This window comes from Dendrobium catenatum, unplaced genomic scaffold (genome assembly GCF_001605985.2).
Source record: "Dendrobium catenatum unplaced genomic scaffold, ASM160598v2 fragScaff_scaffold_264, whole genome shotgun sequence".
Classification (NCBI taxonomy): domain Eukaryota; kingdom Viridiplantae; phylum Streptophyta; class Magnoliopsida; order Asparagales; family Orchidaceae; genus Dendrobium; species Dendrobium catenatum.
Window position 1 is genome coordinate 365967 of NW_021318726.1, and position 15145 is coordinate 381111.

General features: G+C 36.0%; 2 protein-coding genes and 1 long non-coding RNA gene across 4 annotated transcripts; 1 reads left to right on the forward strand and 2 right to left on the reverse strand.

Annotated features, from left to right (window-relative positions):
• Positions 1-491: 491 nt before the first annotated feature.
• Positions 492-4124, forward strand: LOC110101959 (peroxidase 11). Its single transcript, XM_020830072.2, has 4 exons — positions 492-897; positions 2731-2922; positions 3202-3367; positions 3583-4124. The coding sequence occupies exons 1-4, from the start codon at positions 655-657 to the stop codon at positions 3993-3995; spliced, it is 1014 nt and encodes a 337-aa protein (XP_020685731.1). The 5' UTR covers positions 492-654; the 3' UTR covers positions 3996-4124.
• Positions 4125-4976: 852 nt separating this feature from the next.
• On the reverse strand, positions 4977-8067 carry LOC110101958 (H/ACA ribonucleoprotein complex subunit 2-like protein). Its single transcript, XM_020830071.2, has 4 exons — positions 7850-8067; positions 7527-7596; positions 5674-5779; positions 4977-5458 (listed from the first exon to the last, which is right to left on the reverse strand). Exons 1-4 carry the CDS (start codon positions 7974-7976, stop codon positions 5297-5299), a joined length of 465 nt encoding a protein of 154 aa, XP_020685730.1. The 5' UTR covers positions 7977-8067; the 3' UTR covers positions 4977-5296.
• Positions 8068-11526: 3459 nt separating this feature from the next.
• Positions 11527-14756, reverse strand: LOC110101945. Of its 2 annotated transcripts, none has more exons than XR_003700202.1 (4): positions 14205-14756; positions 13493-13586; positions 12522-12757; positions 11527-12098 (listed from the first exon to the last, which is right to left on the reverse strand). It is a non-coding gene; the product is annotated as an uncharacterized LOC110101945 (long non-coding RNA). The 2 variants fall into 2 exon arrangements; XR_003700201.1 differs by having other exon boundaries at positions 13493-13590.
• Positions 14757-15145: the final 389 nt, after the last annotated feature.

Genomic DNA, 15145 nt, shown 5'->3' on the forward strand with positions numbered 1-15145 from the left:
TAAAGCAGTTTTTTAATATAAAAATTATTTTTTTCTAATAGATTAGATTAGAGAGAGTCGCCTTAGATGGTTTGGTAACATAAAACGGCAGCCTTCCGATGACCCGGTTAGGAAAGTAGAGGTATTAGATTTGACTTATGTTAAGAAAGATAGAGGCAGACCTAAAAAGGCTTGGTTAGAAAATATTAGAAATTATCTTTCTCTATTAGATTTAAACAAGAATTTGACTTTTAATAGGACACAATGGAGAAAAGGATCCATGTAGCCGAGCCCATGTAGTGGGATAAAGGCTTTAAGAAGCAGTAAGAAAGCCGTCCCAAACGAAGTATATGTAAGAGAGCTCTACTCGTTCTTCCATGATTGGTGAGCTTAAAATACCAAATAGAAAAACAAGAAATAATATAAAAGAACTCAAAAAAAGTTAAATTCTAGAGAGTTAAAATCTGATGGCAATTAGCTTTGCTACTCCACACCAAACCCACCAACTTTAGTTGATCTCCACCTTGACTATCACATTCCCACTAATTTGAAGCACGAGCTCGTCTCTTCGCCATGACCATTTCCATCCTTGAACAAATATATAAAGTTGAGTAAGCTTTAACCTTCTTCTCCCACTCGAGAGTAGCTAAGAACTGTCAAGAAAAGAAGAGAAAAATGGAAGCTGCGAGTTTCTCGAAGTCAGTATTTCTCGACTTGGCTGTGATGATTTGTATTCTGGGAGCTCTGGGGAGATTGGTAATGGCGCAAGATCAATCGAAGCTGACGTTGAGCTACTATGATAAATCTTGCCCAGCTGCGCAGCAGATTGTGCGCAAGGAGATGGATTGTGCTGTGCGTCAGAATCCGCGCAATGCAGCTGCAATCCTTCGACTTCACTTCCATGACTGCTTTGTTCAGGTCAGTGGGACTGGTTTTTAATAACCGTAAAAACGCAGCAAAATAGTTTTCGTTTAGTTAGCTAACGTGAATTCGACATGTTTCTGGCTTCGTTTGGACAAATTTTTATTGTTTTAAAACAATTATTTAAGTATAATTTTTTTAACTAAAAAATGTTTCAGAAAATAGTCAAAAAAATTTATCCCGAATGAAATCTTAGGCTTCATTTTGGGACAAATTTTTTACTGCTTTCTAAAATAACTTTCTATTACAAAAATTTCTATTTAAAAAAAAAAATTATTTTAAAAAATAATAAGAAAACGATCATAAACAAAAACTTAATTAGTTAATTTATTTAACAAGCTTAACAATAATAAAACGTTAATCTATTCGACTTGATAGTAACTTCTAATATATATATATATATATATATATACTTACATGCTTATAGATTTTGAATATTTTTATTCATGTATTTATATTTATATGAATATATGAACACATATATTTGGTCGTATATATTCTATAATTTAGGTTTTATGTTCACGAGCAACTCATGTTTTACTTGTGGGTTCAATCCCAAACATATCTACACATATTATCACGAATGAATTAAAATATTCATGAAAGCTTTAAGTGAAAATTCACGAGAGATAAAAATACACCAATCAAAAGCCAATTATACTTAATAATACTCTTTAAAAATATAAATATCATTTTTTTTTTAAATATCACAAAAGAAACTTTATTTTTTCAAGGATTAAATCATAGAATATATTTCAATTCAAAGGTGGTCTACAATAAGAAGAGTCAGCATACTAAAACAAAGATCCAACACATGCTAGAAAATAGATAAACAAAAGGAAAAAAAATAAATTTATAGCACTATTAAGAGATGGAAACAACTCCAGGTATGCTCGCAAGATGAATAGGCTAAGTTTTGCGTGAAGAATCTCTGGTTATTTTTATATTTTAGGGGTGACAAAAATTGATCATATCCAAGCCCAACCAGAAAATTATGGATTCAAGTTGACCCATTAAACAAAATGGTTAAATTCGGATCTAACAATTGAACCCATTTAAAAAAGGGTTGGGTTCAATTCAACAACCTGACAATCCGAAATTAACTCGATCTTCACCCAAATTGTACGGATTTAGAGGGATTTTGCGGAAGAAGCGGGAGCACGGCGGGCGAAATCTGAAATTAGAGTGGGAGCTATGGTACGAGCGAGATTTTGTAATCCGAAATGGGAGCGGCATATCAGGACAAGGACGGGCGAAATTCAAAATGGGAGCAAGATGGTTGGGATTTTGTAACTTTTATTTTGTTTGGCAAAAGAGTGTACAGACTGGTGGAGATTTATGATTTGGCCAAAAAGCATGCGGAATACAAAAAAGACAACGCTGTTCGCTCGAGTCAACGCACAAAAGGATCCAAGAGCATATTTACTAGATTTGGCGAAATGGTTTTAGTTAAAAATTTTTTAAAAATAAACAAGTTGGTTAGTCATGTCAGGTCAATTCGGACCCGAACCTAGTTTGATTCTAGTGTATGCATGTGACCCTTTTAATATCTCTAATCAGGTCATGTGTGGGTTTAGTCAAATGATAACGGGTCATTTTCGAGTTGAACCCAAACCGGAGCCAAAAACACATTTTGACACCCCTACTATATTTATTTCCATGTATTTATATTTGTCAGGTAACTTCTCTATAGAAAGTCATAAATGCATTGTTTAAGATTTTGGAAGTGAACATGAACTGATGTACTTAAAGGCTCCACTTTTACATATCTTGAGTTCCCTTTTATACTTATCACAACAACCGCAATATAAAATGTTCAAATGATTACAGGGATGTGATGGATCTGTACTACTGGATGACACAGCGACACTGTTAGGAGAGAAGACCGCCTCTCAAAATGTGAACTCTCTGATCGGTTTCGATCTTGTAGATCGCATCAAGAACCAGCTCGAAGGAGAGTGTCCTGGAGTTGTATCATGTGCTGATTTGCTTGCTATAGCAGCAAGAGATGCAGTCCTTTTGGTAACAAACAAATTCAAAAAGATCTAAGATTTATAATAACAAAAAGCTCAAAAGACAACTTACTCATAGCTGAAAATCTAATACTCTAATATCGAGAACCATCCGGTTCCGTGCTCGGTACCGAGCGGTGCCGAGTGCTCGATACCGAGTGCGACATATTTTTTGAGGCAACGTGATGCATTTTTATTAGTGTCACAAAGAATCTGAACCCACAAGTAATAATTTTTCAATAGCGATAATGATATGATGGCTCACATTCAAACTGTGTGCACCGCACAGGTTGGGGGACCTTATTGGGATGTTCCGGTCGGACGGCAGGACGCAAAGACTGCAAGCCTGGAGCTAGCAAATACTGATATCCCCACCCCAAACCAGAACCTTGTCACCCTCATAGCCAAGTTCATTGGTAAAGGTCTGTCAACACAAGATCTGGTGGCTCTAATAGGTATACTTTAAGAGCTCATGAATCATTTATAATATAATTTTGAGTATACGATCAGCTTCTTTTGATCAATTAAAGTTTTATTTGTGATAGTTTTTTTATTGCTTCTTAGTACAAAAAATTAAAAATTTTGTACTAGAAAGCTGCTTTAAGAAGCAGTAAGAAAGTCTTCTCATACGAAACCTAAGTTATTAAACATCTCTACTATGATCTTGCAGGGTCGCACACCATTGGAATGGCAAGGTGTGTGAATTTCAGAGATAGGATCTACGGAGACTTTGTAGCTACATCACAATTTGACCTGGGCTCCAAAATCTATCTAAGTAAGCTGCAATCAATCTGCCCTGAGATTGGACATGACAGCAAGATCTCCCCAATGGACTATGTCAGTCCGAACGTTTTCGACAACATTTTCTACCAATCTTTACTAAAAGGCGAGGGGCTACTTAATTCAGACCAGGAAATGTACACGAGCCTTGTCGGGTTCGAGACCGCCGATCTCGTAAAGACCTACGCTGTGGACCCTATAATCTTCTTCAAGCACTTCTCTGATGCAATGGTGAAGATGGGAAACATTACCAATCCACTAGGAGGTGAAGTAAGAAAGAACTGCAGATTTGTCAACACATAAGGAGATTGGGAGGAAGACAATTGGGGCACTGAGTTGTTCATCTAGTAAATTGTATTCCAACATAATGTGACAATAAACATGTATTGGAGGTTTGTATGAGAACATAGAAATATCTTGACGGATATTCTTCTATTTATTGAATCAGATTTATATATCAAACGTCTAGCATTAGAAAATTATGTTTCCCATGAAAATGTTTAAGCTTTGCATTCAAGTGCAAAGTTTGGAGACTAGTAACAGATAATTTGCTACACCCTTTGAGAAGCAGGAATGAATGCAAGCTTAGGCATACAGCAGGCAGCCACACTTAATTAGTTGGTGAATATATTAATGTGTTCGGTATAAGTAATCTCCCTGGAAAAAGGGATTGATTACCTTGCCAAGTGATAGGAAATACTTGAGTTCGCAAGCAAACCTATCTCCAAATGGTGAAAAACAGCGAGAATAATGCAAAATCTGGGTGAAATCAGCCCCAAAACGATATATTGCTGTAGGAAAATCGAAGCCAAACAAAAATGAAAACAAGATACAAGAGATCCTCAATTCGAGCGGAGGATCGTCTCTCCCAAATCTCTAGGCAAGAGTCTAGAGCCCAAGTTGCCAAAAAAACCGTAATAGAGAACAAATCAAAACACAAACTCACCCTAAAACATCTCATGCTCTTTAATATATAAAATTTCTTAATCTAATTTCCCTCCCAAGCCCTAGCCGCCCCCTCCTTTGCAATTTGAATTCAATTTGGACTAGTGCGGCCCACTATTGTAGGCGGCAAGAAGGAAGGGAGGCGGACAAGTGCCACCACCTGTAGAGGGCCGGCTGGGCTGGCTCAGGGTGAACCGACCTAACACAAATCTTTCACCAACAGCTTATTCAGAGACAAAGTATCATCATAGCATCCTTAGACAGATTACCATGACTGCAAATTCCATATAAAATCAAAATAGAATATATACTAGAGAGAAAATTTTAGCCTACAGATCATACAGAAATTGCACTCATGTACCCATAGTACTAGTTGATCTATTTTTCCATTACAAAAAAAAAAAAAAAAGATGCATTATTAAATACGCACATTGTTAGTGGTCCTCAAAATTCATATAAAATTAACATCAATAAAAATTACAACTACGAAATACAAGCTTTCCTTCCATCGATTATGCCACTAAATTGCTAGTAGAGAAATAGCATCAACTCACTTTGACGCAGCCTGATCATATTCTACTCTCACCATTTCAGCTTCTCTGCATGCTACAACTAGGCACCGTAAGATAAGTTTGGCTCAACTCCATTCTGCTCAGAATTTAGTAAAGAGACGATGCCAATTGTTTCACCTCAGAAACAACCTGTTCATATTCAGTTCTAAGCTTCTCCTGCACCTCTTGGTCCAGCTCCCCCTTGACTGGCTTTGTCAGCACCAGTATGCAGCATGTTGGCCTCTTAGTTTCTCCGGCGGTGGCGAGATCCTAGGAAGATAAAATCAACGAAAAAGTATGCCAGAATGGATTATTTGGCAAGAAAACAAATGCAGCTTCAATAGAGGTGGATGAGAATATTTTATAGCTATCAATGGTGGAAAACATTTAAATCGGGAGAGTTTAATTAACACTTCAATGGACATCTTCATTTTTATTTTAAATTACTAAACATTAGAAGGACAATAGAAAGAGTTCCAACTGACCTCCTTTGAAGGCACATAAATATATGGAATATCGGCTTCCTCGCACAATATGGGGACATGTGTGATTACATCAATAGGTGAAATATTTCCAGCAATTACACACAACCTGCATCGTTAAGAAATACAATATATGACAATGTAACAAACAAGTATCATAAAATATAAAAATAGAAAAATATACACTAAGAACATATTTGTTAGTGTGTTTTTGCTTTTGTTTTCTTTCTTTTCTAAAAAATTTGCCCTCCATACCAATTAGCATGACAATTTTAAAATCAAACCAATCTAGGTGACCTAATACGAGACCTCAATAGGCTCACATATATGTTGTTGTATTGCTCATCCTCCCTATTCATCTGCAAGTTCTCCATTTGAGAGCCATCACCATCAACAACAAAAAAGGAGGGGAGGGGTTCAAAACAATGGAGGCTATTGTAGTCAAACAAATGGGCGGTAGCACGGAGAAGATCATTGGGGTTTGGTTGTCAAAGTGGTTAGGCTTGGAGGTTGGGGTAGAAAAAAGAGGAGTCGTGGGAGAAATAAATTGATAAAGTGGAAGCCTATGGAGAACAATCTGGTAGTGGTGAACTGGGAGGTGTGCGAGATATAGATCGTATTCAGGGTATCAGCTCGCCTTATGGGGCACACAGGGATAGTATAAGCTCTCCTTCACTATCACACTTGATCCAAAACTATTGTGATGTGATTGGAATCCGAAACCTTCTAAGTGGATTGTAGGGACTGCTTGGGTGAATATTTAAGGTATTTTAAAGGTAACTGAGAAAAAAAATGACCAAAACTAAGCCAAAAGAATCACTAGCTTAGCTAACAGCTTCAAGAGGGGGTTTTGAATTTTTTTAGGAATTTAAGGTTTTTTGAGGAAATACCGAAATATTGTAGGATAATACTAGCAAGATGAGAGAATATGTTACGAGAGATTGGGAGAGAGATAATCAAATAGAATAAAGATACCAATATATTCCACTAAGAAGAACCTGAAGAGAAAGATTAGGCCACCAAGCTCTAAAGCCTAGAGATTTTACTTCTAATTTTTGTCAAAATATTTAAAATATATCATTCATTTCCAACAATATTTAAAAAATTACATTAGATTCAACAATTAAAAATTGAAAAAGGAAGAGGAAAAAATCAAATTTAGGAAAGAAAATAAGGAAGTTGAGTGAAACTACTCCAATTACACTCTAAGATTCTATCCTCATATCAAGTGGTTAACCTTACTGCTTCCTAATCAATCCTAAGGCTAACTGAAATAAAGAAAATATAATTCCAAAATGTTTCATATTAAATTTAAAAAGAAATTACTACAATTTTAAATTTCAAGCTATATTTTTTTAAAGTTCAATATCAAGGCTCTTTATTGATACTTTCTTGATGATGATATCTTAGCCCTTGATCTCATGCTAAGAATTTGATATTGATCATATAGTGAGGCATTCCACTGTAGTTTGATGTTCTACATCAAAGTTTCATCAACCTAAAACTAGCCCAAATAATATAATTAAATCGCACAAGCCATCCAAAGAGTTTAGAGTACTCTACTAGGTGGATCCACTATTTAAAATGAGTGCTCAGCATAAGTGGCCGGTATGCCAACTATTATATTTTTATTTTCTAAATTCTTACTATTCGTATACTAAAACAAAATGTAGTTTAGAAATATCTTAGACTATTTAAAGCTTTGTCATGTTGTAAACTCTTCTTCATGATTCATGAATGAAAAATAGATTCTCTACACGTAAAAGCACTTATTCGTGGATTACCAAAGTTCTCGATAAAGTTACTGCTGTGAAGATTTACCAAATAATATAAATCAGAGGACATAAAATACCCACCCTTTATGACCACGGCGGATGCTTTTAACCACTTCCTTCACTCCTCTCCTCACGCATTTGGCTTTAGTAGCTGAGAATTAGAAGCTTCAAATTAAGTAAATTCATTCAAACCAAATCAGAAAGAGGTATGAAAGACAACATATGACGACTAAACCAGAACCTGACGCAAAGCAAGAAGACACAGAAAGAAGAAACATTCTACGTAAAAAACGGGCCTTTCGAATAACGCCCCAATATGAAAAGTCCATCCTCAAAATTTTAAAATAAACGATGGAAGCTCTGTAGAATTTTAGATTGAAGGGAACGGAAAAAACGTGAAATACCACTGCGTACAAGCTTGTGGGTTCGTTTACAGAGTTTCTTTCCAGCGATGGGTTTGGCTATCGGCGCGAGCAAGATCAGCTTCTTCTTCTCCTTTGTTGTCTTCTCCGTCTCGCTATCGCTGCCCATATCTTCCTTCGCTTTCGGAGGGTCGGCTAGGGTTTTAGGAGAGATGGCCTCCCAATAGGAAAAATTTTTAGAAGGGCGGATGAAATAATTAAAAGAAGGAACGAAGCAAATATATGAAAAATTATTTTACTCTTTAGGGTGAAATCGGGAGATGGAATTATTAAATGCCCGTTCAATAAAATTTTTTATTTCATGCTCATGGAATTTGACAGAAAAGTAGTAATTAGGCGTTAAATCAAAATTTTATCTAACTAAATTTATTTAAATAACTTATGTTATATATTTATATATACATAACTAACTTATCTTATTATAAAATATATGTAATATATATTTTACATATTATATTTTTAAATAAATAGAAAAGTATTAATTAAGGAAATTAGTAGATATTTATTCAAATATTATAATTAAATATTTAAATTTAGATGATTGTTGCGGACTCGATCATTGGCAACGATAGAGAGATAAAAAGTTTAACGTCTTAGCATTGTATGAAGATCCACCACATAGACATATGAGAGAGGTGCAAGTCATAAAAATACCAAGGTTTTTAATTTTTTATGTGGAAAACTCTATAAAGGGGAAAAGCCATTAGGCCTGGCCCAGCATAATGTTTCTACTAGTGTTTGTGGTTTATTACAAATGATGTTCTTTTTAAAGCTCAATATAGCAAATATACATCATATAAATTACATAACATGGTTGGAGTTGGAAGAACCATTGATAAGAAAGTTATTTTCAAGAGAAAGTTGGCATATTCATTTGGTCGGAGAGATCGTAGTCGGCAAACGATGGTAGTCGAAGAGATCGTAGTAAGCGGGCAACTGAGATCAAAGCGAATATAGTCAACGGGAAACAGAGGTTAGAGGGCTCGTAGTCGATGTGCGATAGTTGTGGAAGGAAATCTAGTCGACATGCGACGGTGGTCAAAGGGACCGTAGTCCGCGGGTGACGAAGGTTTAAGGGATAGTAGTCGGTGGACGACGATAGTCGAAGGGACTGTAGTTGGCACGTGACATATGTTGAAGGGATCATATTTGGTTGACGATGGTGATCAGAGGGACTGTAGTCGACATATGATAGAGGTCAAAGGAACTGTAGTCGGCGGGTGACAATAGTCGAACAAAGTCCCGGTGATGGCTAATTAGTTGTCGGACAAAGGACCGATGATGTTGGTCAGGCATAGTTCCAGAAGCGACGCCATGGTGGCTAGGGTTCAGTTGTAGTGGTGTCGGGGTGGAGCTCGATGATACTTCAAACATCATAGCTCTCTAGGGTCAAAGCCTCTAAAAGTCTAAGCCTTCTCGAAAAGTTTCAGCCCCCTCCTCATGTGGGAAGAGGATAATCTATTTATAAAATTTGAAAGTGACATATCTTGTAAATATAGAGAAGATCCAGGATAAATTTGGAGTGCTTTATAGCCTAATGAGATGAACATGTGAAAAATGAGAGTATCACCTTGATGTACTTAGGTTGTTGGGGCACATGGCACTATTATGCCCGACAACATTACAACATTACAAATTTATTTATTTGTTAAGTATTATTATTTAAATCAGGGAATAATTGTTATGCATTTATTACATCTCTCAATATAATGATTTATTTAAACTCTATTTAACCAATTTTAAATATTTAGTAAAATATTGATAAAAAAATATTTAAAATTTTAGATTTGGTTGTATGGCCTGCTGAGCTGTTGTAGCTCACTATGATTTTTTTCTAGTTTCAGGATCCGAGAAGGGTAAGGAGAATATGGACTAGAAATTTAGGATCAGATTTGAGGTTATATGTATTTTGCTATTTTTATTTTTATACAATCATGACTTGATAAATTTTCAGCTCTATAGCTATTGCCTTTAGCATGTACGTAGTGTACGTTCGATTGATGCACTTGAAACTCGCTTCCGAAATTAGGAAATTTTCGAAATTAGGAAATTTTCGATACAGATTCAGAGCCCGATCAGCGGTTATGTCAGATCATAAAGTCCTCGCAAAATGAATATTGGTCTATTTTTTCTTGTTCCTTTTCATCGTAATCAAAGATGTTTTTTTTTTCTTCAATTTGATACGTCTGCAACAGTTACAATAGTCTTGTTGACGACTTTCACTTCCTAAATAGAAAGGCATTAGGTATTGCCTTTAGCATGTACTGTATTGTACATTTTTTTTTTTTGATGAAATGAAAGAAACCTTATGGATGAGTTATTTTCAGTATTTGGATATTTTAGTAGCTCTATAATCAATAATTTATTTCGATGAATATTAGTAGAAAATCTGAAATAATTTCAGAACTAGATATTTAGATTTGTTTGTCAGAACTTAGCACGATAGGATTTCTCATGGTTGGGTTGGGGTGTGATAGCAATAACAAAGTAAAGCATTTGAAGCTCACTTGACCATATATTTCTTGTGTATTTGAAACCCGCTAAAATATAGTGAGTTCCAAATACATTGCTTTTCTCTTGCATGAAATGTAATGGAATACCAACTGTATGGCTCCTGCAACTTTCGAAGGCGCCCTTTCTTCTTCCTTCCTTCGCTCTTGCATCCCACCTTGGGGTGTTAATTTCGGGTCACGGGTTGGGTTCGAGTCGAACCCAAAACTGATTTGGCACTATCCGGGTCAAACTGAATCCGGCTCGTAACGACATTCGACTTCACTCATTGGACGACGTTCGCTTCTAGTCAGATTGGAAGTCACAACCTTCTAATCAGAAGCAACAACGGGAGTTCGCTCGCTGGCTGGCTCCCTGCTTCTTCATTGTTATTCGATTTCGCTCCTTGGATGACGTTCCTTCTGATCTGATTGGAAGTTACAGCCTTTTGATTGAAAGCAATGACGAGAGTTCGCTTGCTGTGAAGCTCCTTCATTGCCGTTCGACTTCGCTCCTTGGATGACGTTCCCTCCCGATCGGATTAGAAGTTACAATATTTTGATAGGAAACAACAACAGAAGTTCACTCATTGTTAAGCTAACTTTCTCCCTTTCGTGCGCTTCTTCAGGTCAAAACTAGGTCATTGTCAGGTTTCCGGGTCAATCCGAACTCAACCCGAAATTTGAAACATGTCGAAAATTAGGACCTAAACCCTAACCATTTTGAGTTCGGGTTGACCCGAACCTAAAATTTTGTGTCGGGTTCAAGTCGGATTTTTGTGTCGTGTCAATTTTTGACACCTCTAATCCCGCCTGTGACCTTTAAATATATTATGGAATAATTAAATATTAATATTTTATGTTGAGTGTCTCTACTGTTAATTTTAATATGTATATGATTATTCATTTTAATGATTAAAGTAGTAAAAATAAGTGGTTGTTTTGTATGTTTAGTTTCTAATTTTACACGCTCTAATATGTATATATTTCACATTGTTTAAATAATAAGTATCATTTGTTCAAACATTGAAAGGTATTGATGTCATTAAAATACAATGATATAGCATTTGATGTAGGACACCATATTAAACAACATAAAAATATTCAAAATACATTATGTTTATCTTATTCTGCATATATCTAATCAAATAAAAAATAATAATTCTCCTATACTTACTTTGTAGATAATCAGACGTTCCTAAAATATTCTAAATACATTGGATTTATTTTATATTATATTCAGAATACATGGTATATAGTACATATAACAATTTTTACTCGTGTAACTCCTTTTCATGTTAATGAAGTTGTGCTTTTGCCCTTAATTTTTCAGAAATAAAAAAGCTGCTTTCTTTTTCCAACCCAACAGCCTGCGCTCTTCCTGAAGCATTAGGCCTGTTTGTGTAGGGTTTGCGTTTCCTCAACGCTGCTTTAGAATTGGAATATTTCTATATCTCCCAGCTTCACTATGTACCACGCTCATGTTCTGCATGAGGATCTCCAAATACTGTAGAAAGAGTTACATGAATTTCTTGGTATACTCCGCCCCATGAACTTGAAGTGAACTTGCAAAGGGAGATTCTAATCTCGCTTCATGTTTGTTTAATGGCAAACGACAGATAGGACATGTTGAGTGCTGCTGCATCCATAAATCTATACGAATAAGATGGAACTTATGATGACAAGAAGGCATTACTCAAAGCACCTCTTTGTCTTGGAATTCCCCCAAGCAAATCGAACATCTAATTGAGAAAAAAAGAGAGTAAATCAGTTTAAACATTCATATTCTGAAAAACTTATCCAAGTTTTTTCTTTTCTGCTGATTTTAGAATTGGAAATCAATCCAAGCATCACTAAAGATGAGCCTTGAGCTGCAACATTTACATGCTAGAATCATGCCATTTAGGTTTTGTTTGGGACGACTTTCTTACTGCTTCTTAAATCAACTTTCTAGTATAAGAAATTTAATTTTTGTACTAAAAAACTGCTTTAAGAAGCAATAAAAAAGCCGTCCCAAACAAAACTTTAGTCAATGATCTTTCCACTAGAAAATGAATATTACATAGATTTGGATACGTTAATTTAGTTCCAGATGATAGTTTTGCTTGAATTAAATAATGTTTAAGGGTTTTAGGAGCAACAATTATGCAATATGGATATCTTACATGAGATTTGACGAGTGATTGCAACTTGCAGTAACCAATAATCAGTCAGATACAATAACAGGGTTATGGTCTGGGTAGAGATTCAAACCAGGACATCAAATAATAAGCCATTTCCCATTTGTTAACAGTTTCCCCAAGAATTTTTCATTTGATGTTTACACAGCTCAAAACTTCTTCACAGGCGCATATAACAAGAAAAACCTGCACCTCTCATTTCCTCCACAGATGTGCTGAAGCTTCAGACGTCAAGAAGGTGGATGTTACAAAGGAATCACCAATTTCTCATCATAAAATGACAGTAAGTTTGCATCAGGGCCAATCAAACCAAGTAGCTCTGTAGCTATAGAAGTAAAATGATAGTAATTTTGCTAATCTACTCAAATCAGCACTTGATTCAAAAAATTATGGAGAAATGTAGATGCTTTCTTATTCAAGAATTCTGTCTAATGTCTAATCATGCAGGTGAACAAATCTACTGATAATTTTAGAATCAAACAATCAATTAAATTATTTTTCAAATTATTCCAAACAGTCACCTACAACTTATATTGTTCAGAGTGATGGAGAAATAGATAGGAATATTATCAAAATAATTCAAGTTGGATGGTTAAAGTGGAGGAATGCATCGGACTTGTTGTGTGATATAAAAGTCCTACATAGTAGGACTAAGGCTTGATGTTGAAGTTGTTGTACCCTGCACCTTACTATGGTCAGGGCACTTGACACCCATCCTGATCAATGAGCTGAGCAAATAAACAACCAAAAAATGTAACTGAACACTAACACCACTGATAAATTTTCTTAACAGAAAATTTAAGTTTACAACATTTATACATTTATGCATTTTCTGTCATGTCTTGACACATACATGATACATTTTTTCCCCAAAGTTAAGTAACTTAAAGAAAATTCCTTGAGTAGAAAGTGCACATCACAATAAGAACATAGAACACCAAAGAGGTTGCACTTACTGGGTATCTTCCTTTTAGTGGAAAGCCTCACGGCAATACTTCATCGTAGAAATTGCAGCCACGACAACTGGTTCTAGACCATGAATCACATGCTCTGGCTGCCAAATAATATGGTTAGCACAAAAGGATCATGTATTATTGCATAGGTCCAGTAAAAAAACTTCTAATTACTTTTGGGATGACATTCTTACTGCTTCTTAAAGCTGAATTTTTGTACTAGAAAAACAAAAACAAGCATTCAAATATCCCTCTCTGAGAGAATCAAAAGCAAAGAAGCAGATTTCTGGTTTATTTTTGTATTTATTATAGCCTTTAAAATATAATGAACAACTTCTTCAATTTTCGTTTTTGTCATAAACTTAAAAATCATAAATATAGTATAGGGGATGAGTTTTAAGTTGAGTTTTGATAGTTTCTGTTGAGTTTAGGAGCCAGAAGTTTTGAAAAAATTTTGGTAGTTTTGATTGGCTTCAACGTTTTCAATTGTTTCCACGGCTTAAGCCGAGTTTCAACAACTCCGAACCAAATCTGGTAGAAAAAAAAAATCATATTCCTGATACCTCTCGACCAAATCTATCAGTTTAATCCGCTCCAAAGCAGAACCATGGAAAAGCAACATAAACCATCACAAAGACAAGCTAAGGCACCGATCAAAACAGCAACTTCAACATTAAAGTAAACCAAACAAACAGATTTCCGTCTCTTAACCGACCTGAACACAATAATCCTAATGAACACCACCGCATCCAACCCAGCAACATCAAGTATCTCTTCCTCCTTGTACCACCACGCTGTCACTATCCACCTCGGCGACGGCACCAACCGCTCCAAAATAAATGAATTCAGCCGGCGACATTTCTCCTCCGTTAGCCGCCGCCCAAAGTAAACCAATTCAGCATTGCAGTTGGAGGAAAGCAGAATGATGGGCTCGCGGTTGAATGTTGTCACCACGGTGATAGGGTTCGGGATGAGCGCTGCCTTCGTTGTCTTCATCTGCGCACGTCTGATCTGCAGTCAGAATCGCTCTTCCGACTCTCAGTCTGCCGTTTTTTAGATCCAGTTCCGCTCTGATCATGGCCTCGTTCGCCTTTTCCTTTGAGATCCAGTTCCGCTCTGATCCAGTTCCGCTGCTGTACCTCGTCGGATCAGAGACCGCGATCGGAGGACTTCGGACTAGAGAGCCGGAGAGAGTGTGGGAAGAACGGAGAAGAAGAAGAGAGAACTTATAAGCTTTGCTTCCGCGAAACCATTAGGTTAGAATGACTTTCTTTGTTCAGCTCAAAATTAACCAAATAATTTAATTTAAAAAATGCATGTAATTGCATTACTTTATAGAAAAAATTATATACATACCACTATATACTTAATATTTTACATATCTAACATCTCATACATTAATATTACATATATACCACTCAAATCCCAACTTTATTTCGTTTCTACCACTCCATCTAACACATCCTCACGACGTTTCTCTGTGTCCGCCCCTTAACTGTGATGGACGGACGGAAGTATTGCTTCCCGCCGAAATTCCCCGTCCGTACATAATGGTCTTTTATTATCTGACTATTCATTACATTTATTTTTCATTGGCCATATTTTCGCTGTATATTTTCTATTAGGTTAAGGGCGCTTGTTGAACTTTTGTTTATC

Bases quoted from the DNA above. Each gene is read 5' to 3' on its own strand.
- LOC110101958 (XM_020830071.2), bottom strand. From the start codon at position 7,976: ATGGGCAGCGATAGCGAGACGGAGAAGACAACAAAGGAGAAGAAGAAG. The intron at 7,597-7,849 runs GTATTTCACGTT...TCTAATTCTCAG, and splicing joins CCACAAGCTTGTACGCAGTG to CTACTAAAGCCAAATGCGTG. The intron at 5,780-7,526 runs GTGGGTATTTTA...TTAACGATGCAG, and splicing joins ATCCGCCGTGGTCATAAAGG to GTTGTGTGTAATTGCTGGAA.
- LOC110101959 (XM_020830072.2), top strand. From the start codon at position 655: ATGGAAGCTGCGAGTTTCTCGAAGTCAGTATTTCTCGACTTGGCTGTG. The intron at 898-2,730 runs GTCAGTGGGACT...AAATGATTACAG, and splicing joins TCCATGACTGCTTTGTTCAG to GGATGTGATGGATCTGTACT. The intron at 3,368-3,582 runs GTATACTTTAAG...ATGATCTTGCAG, and splicing joins AGATCTGGTGGCTCTAATAG to GGTCGCACACCATTGGAATG.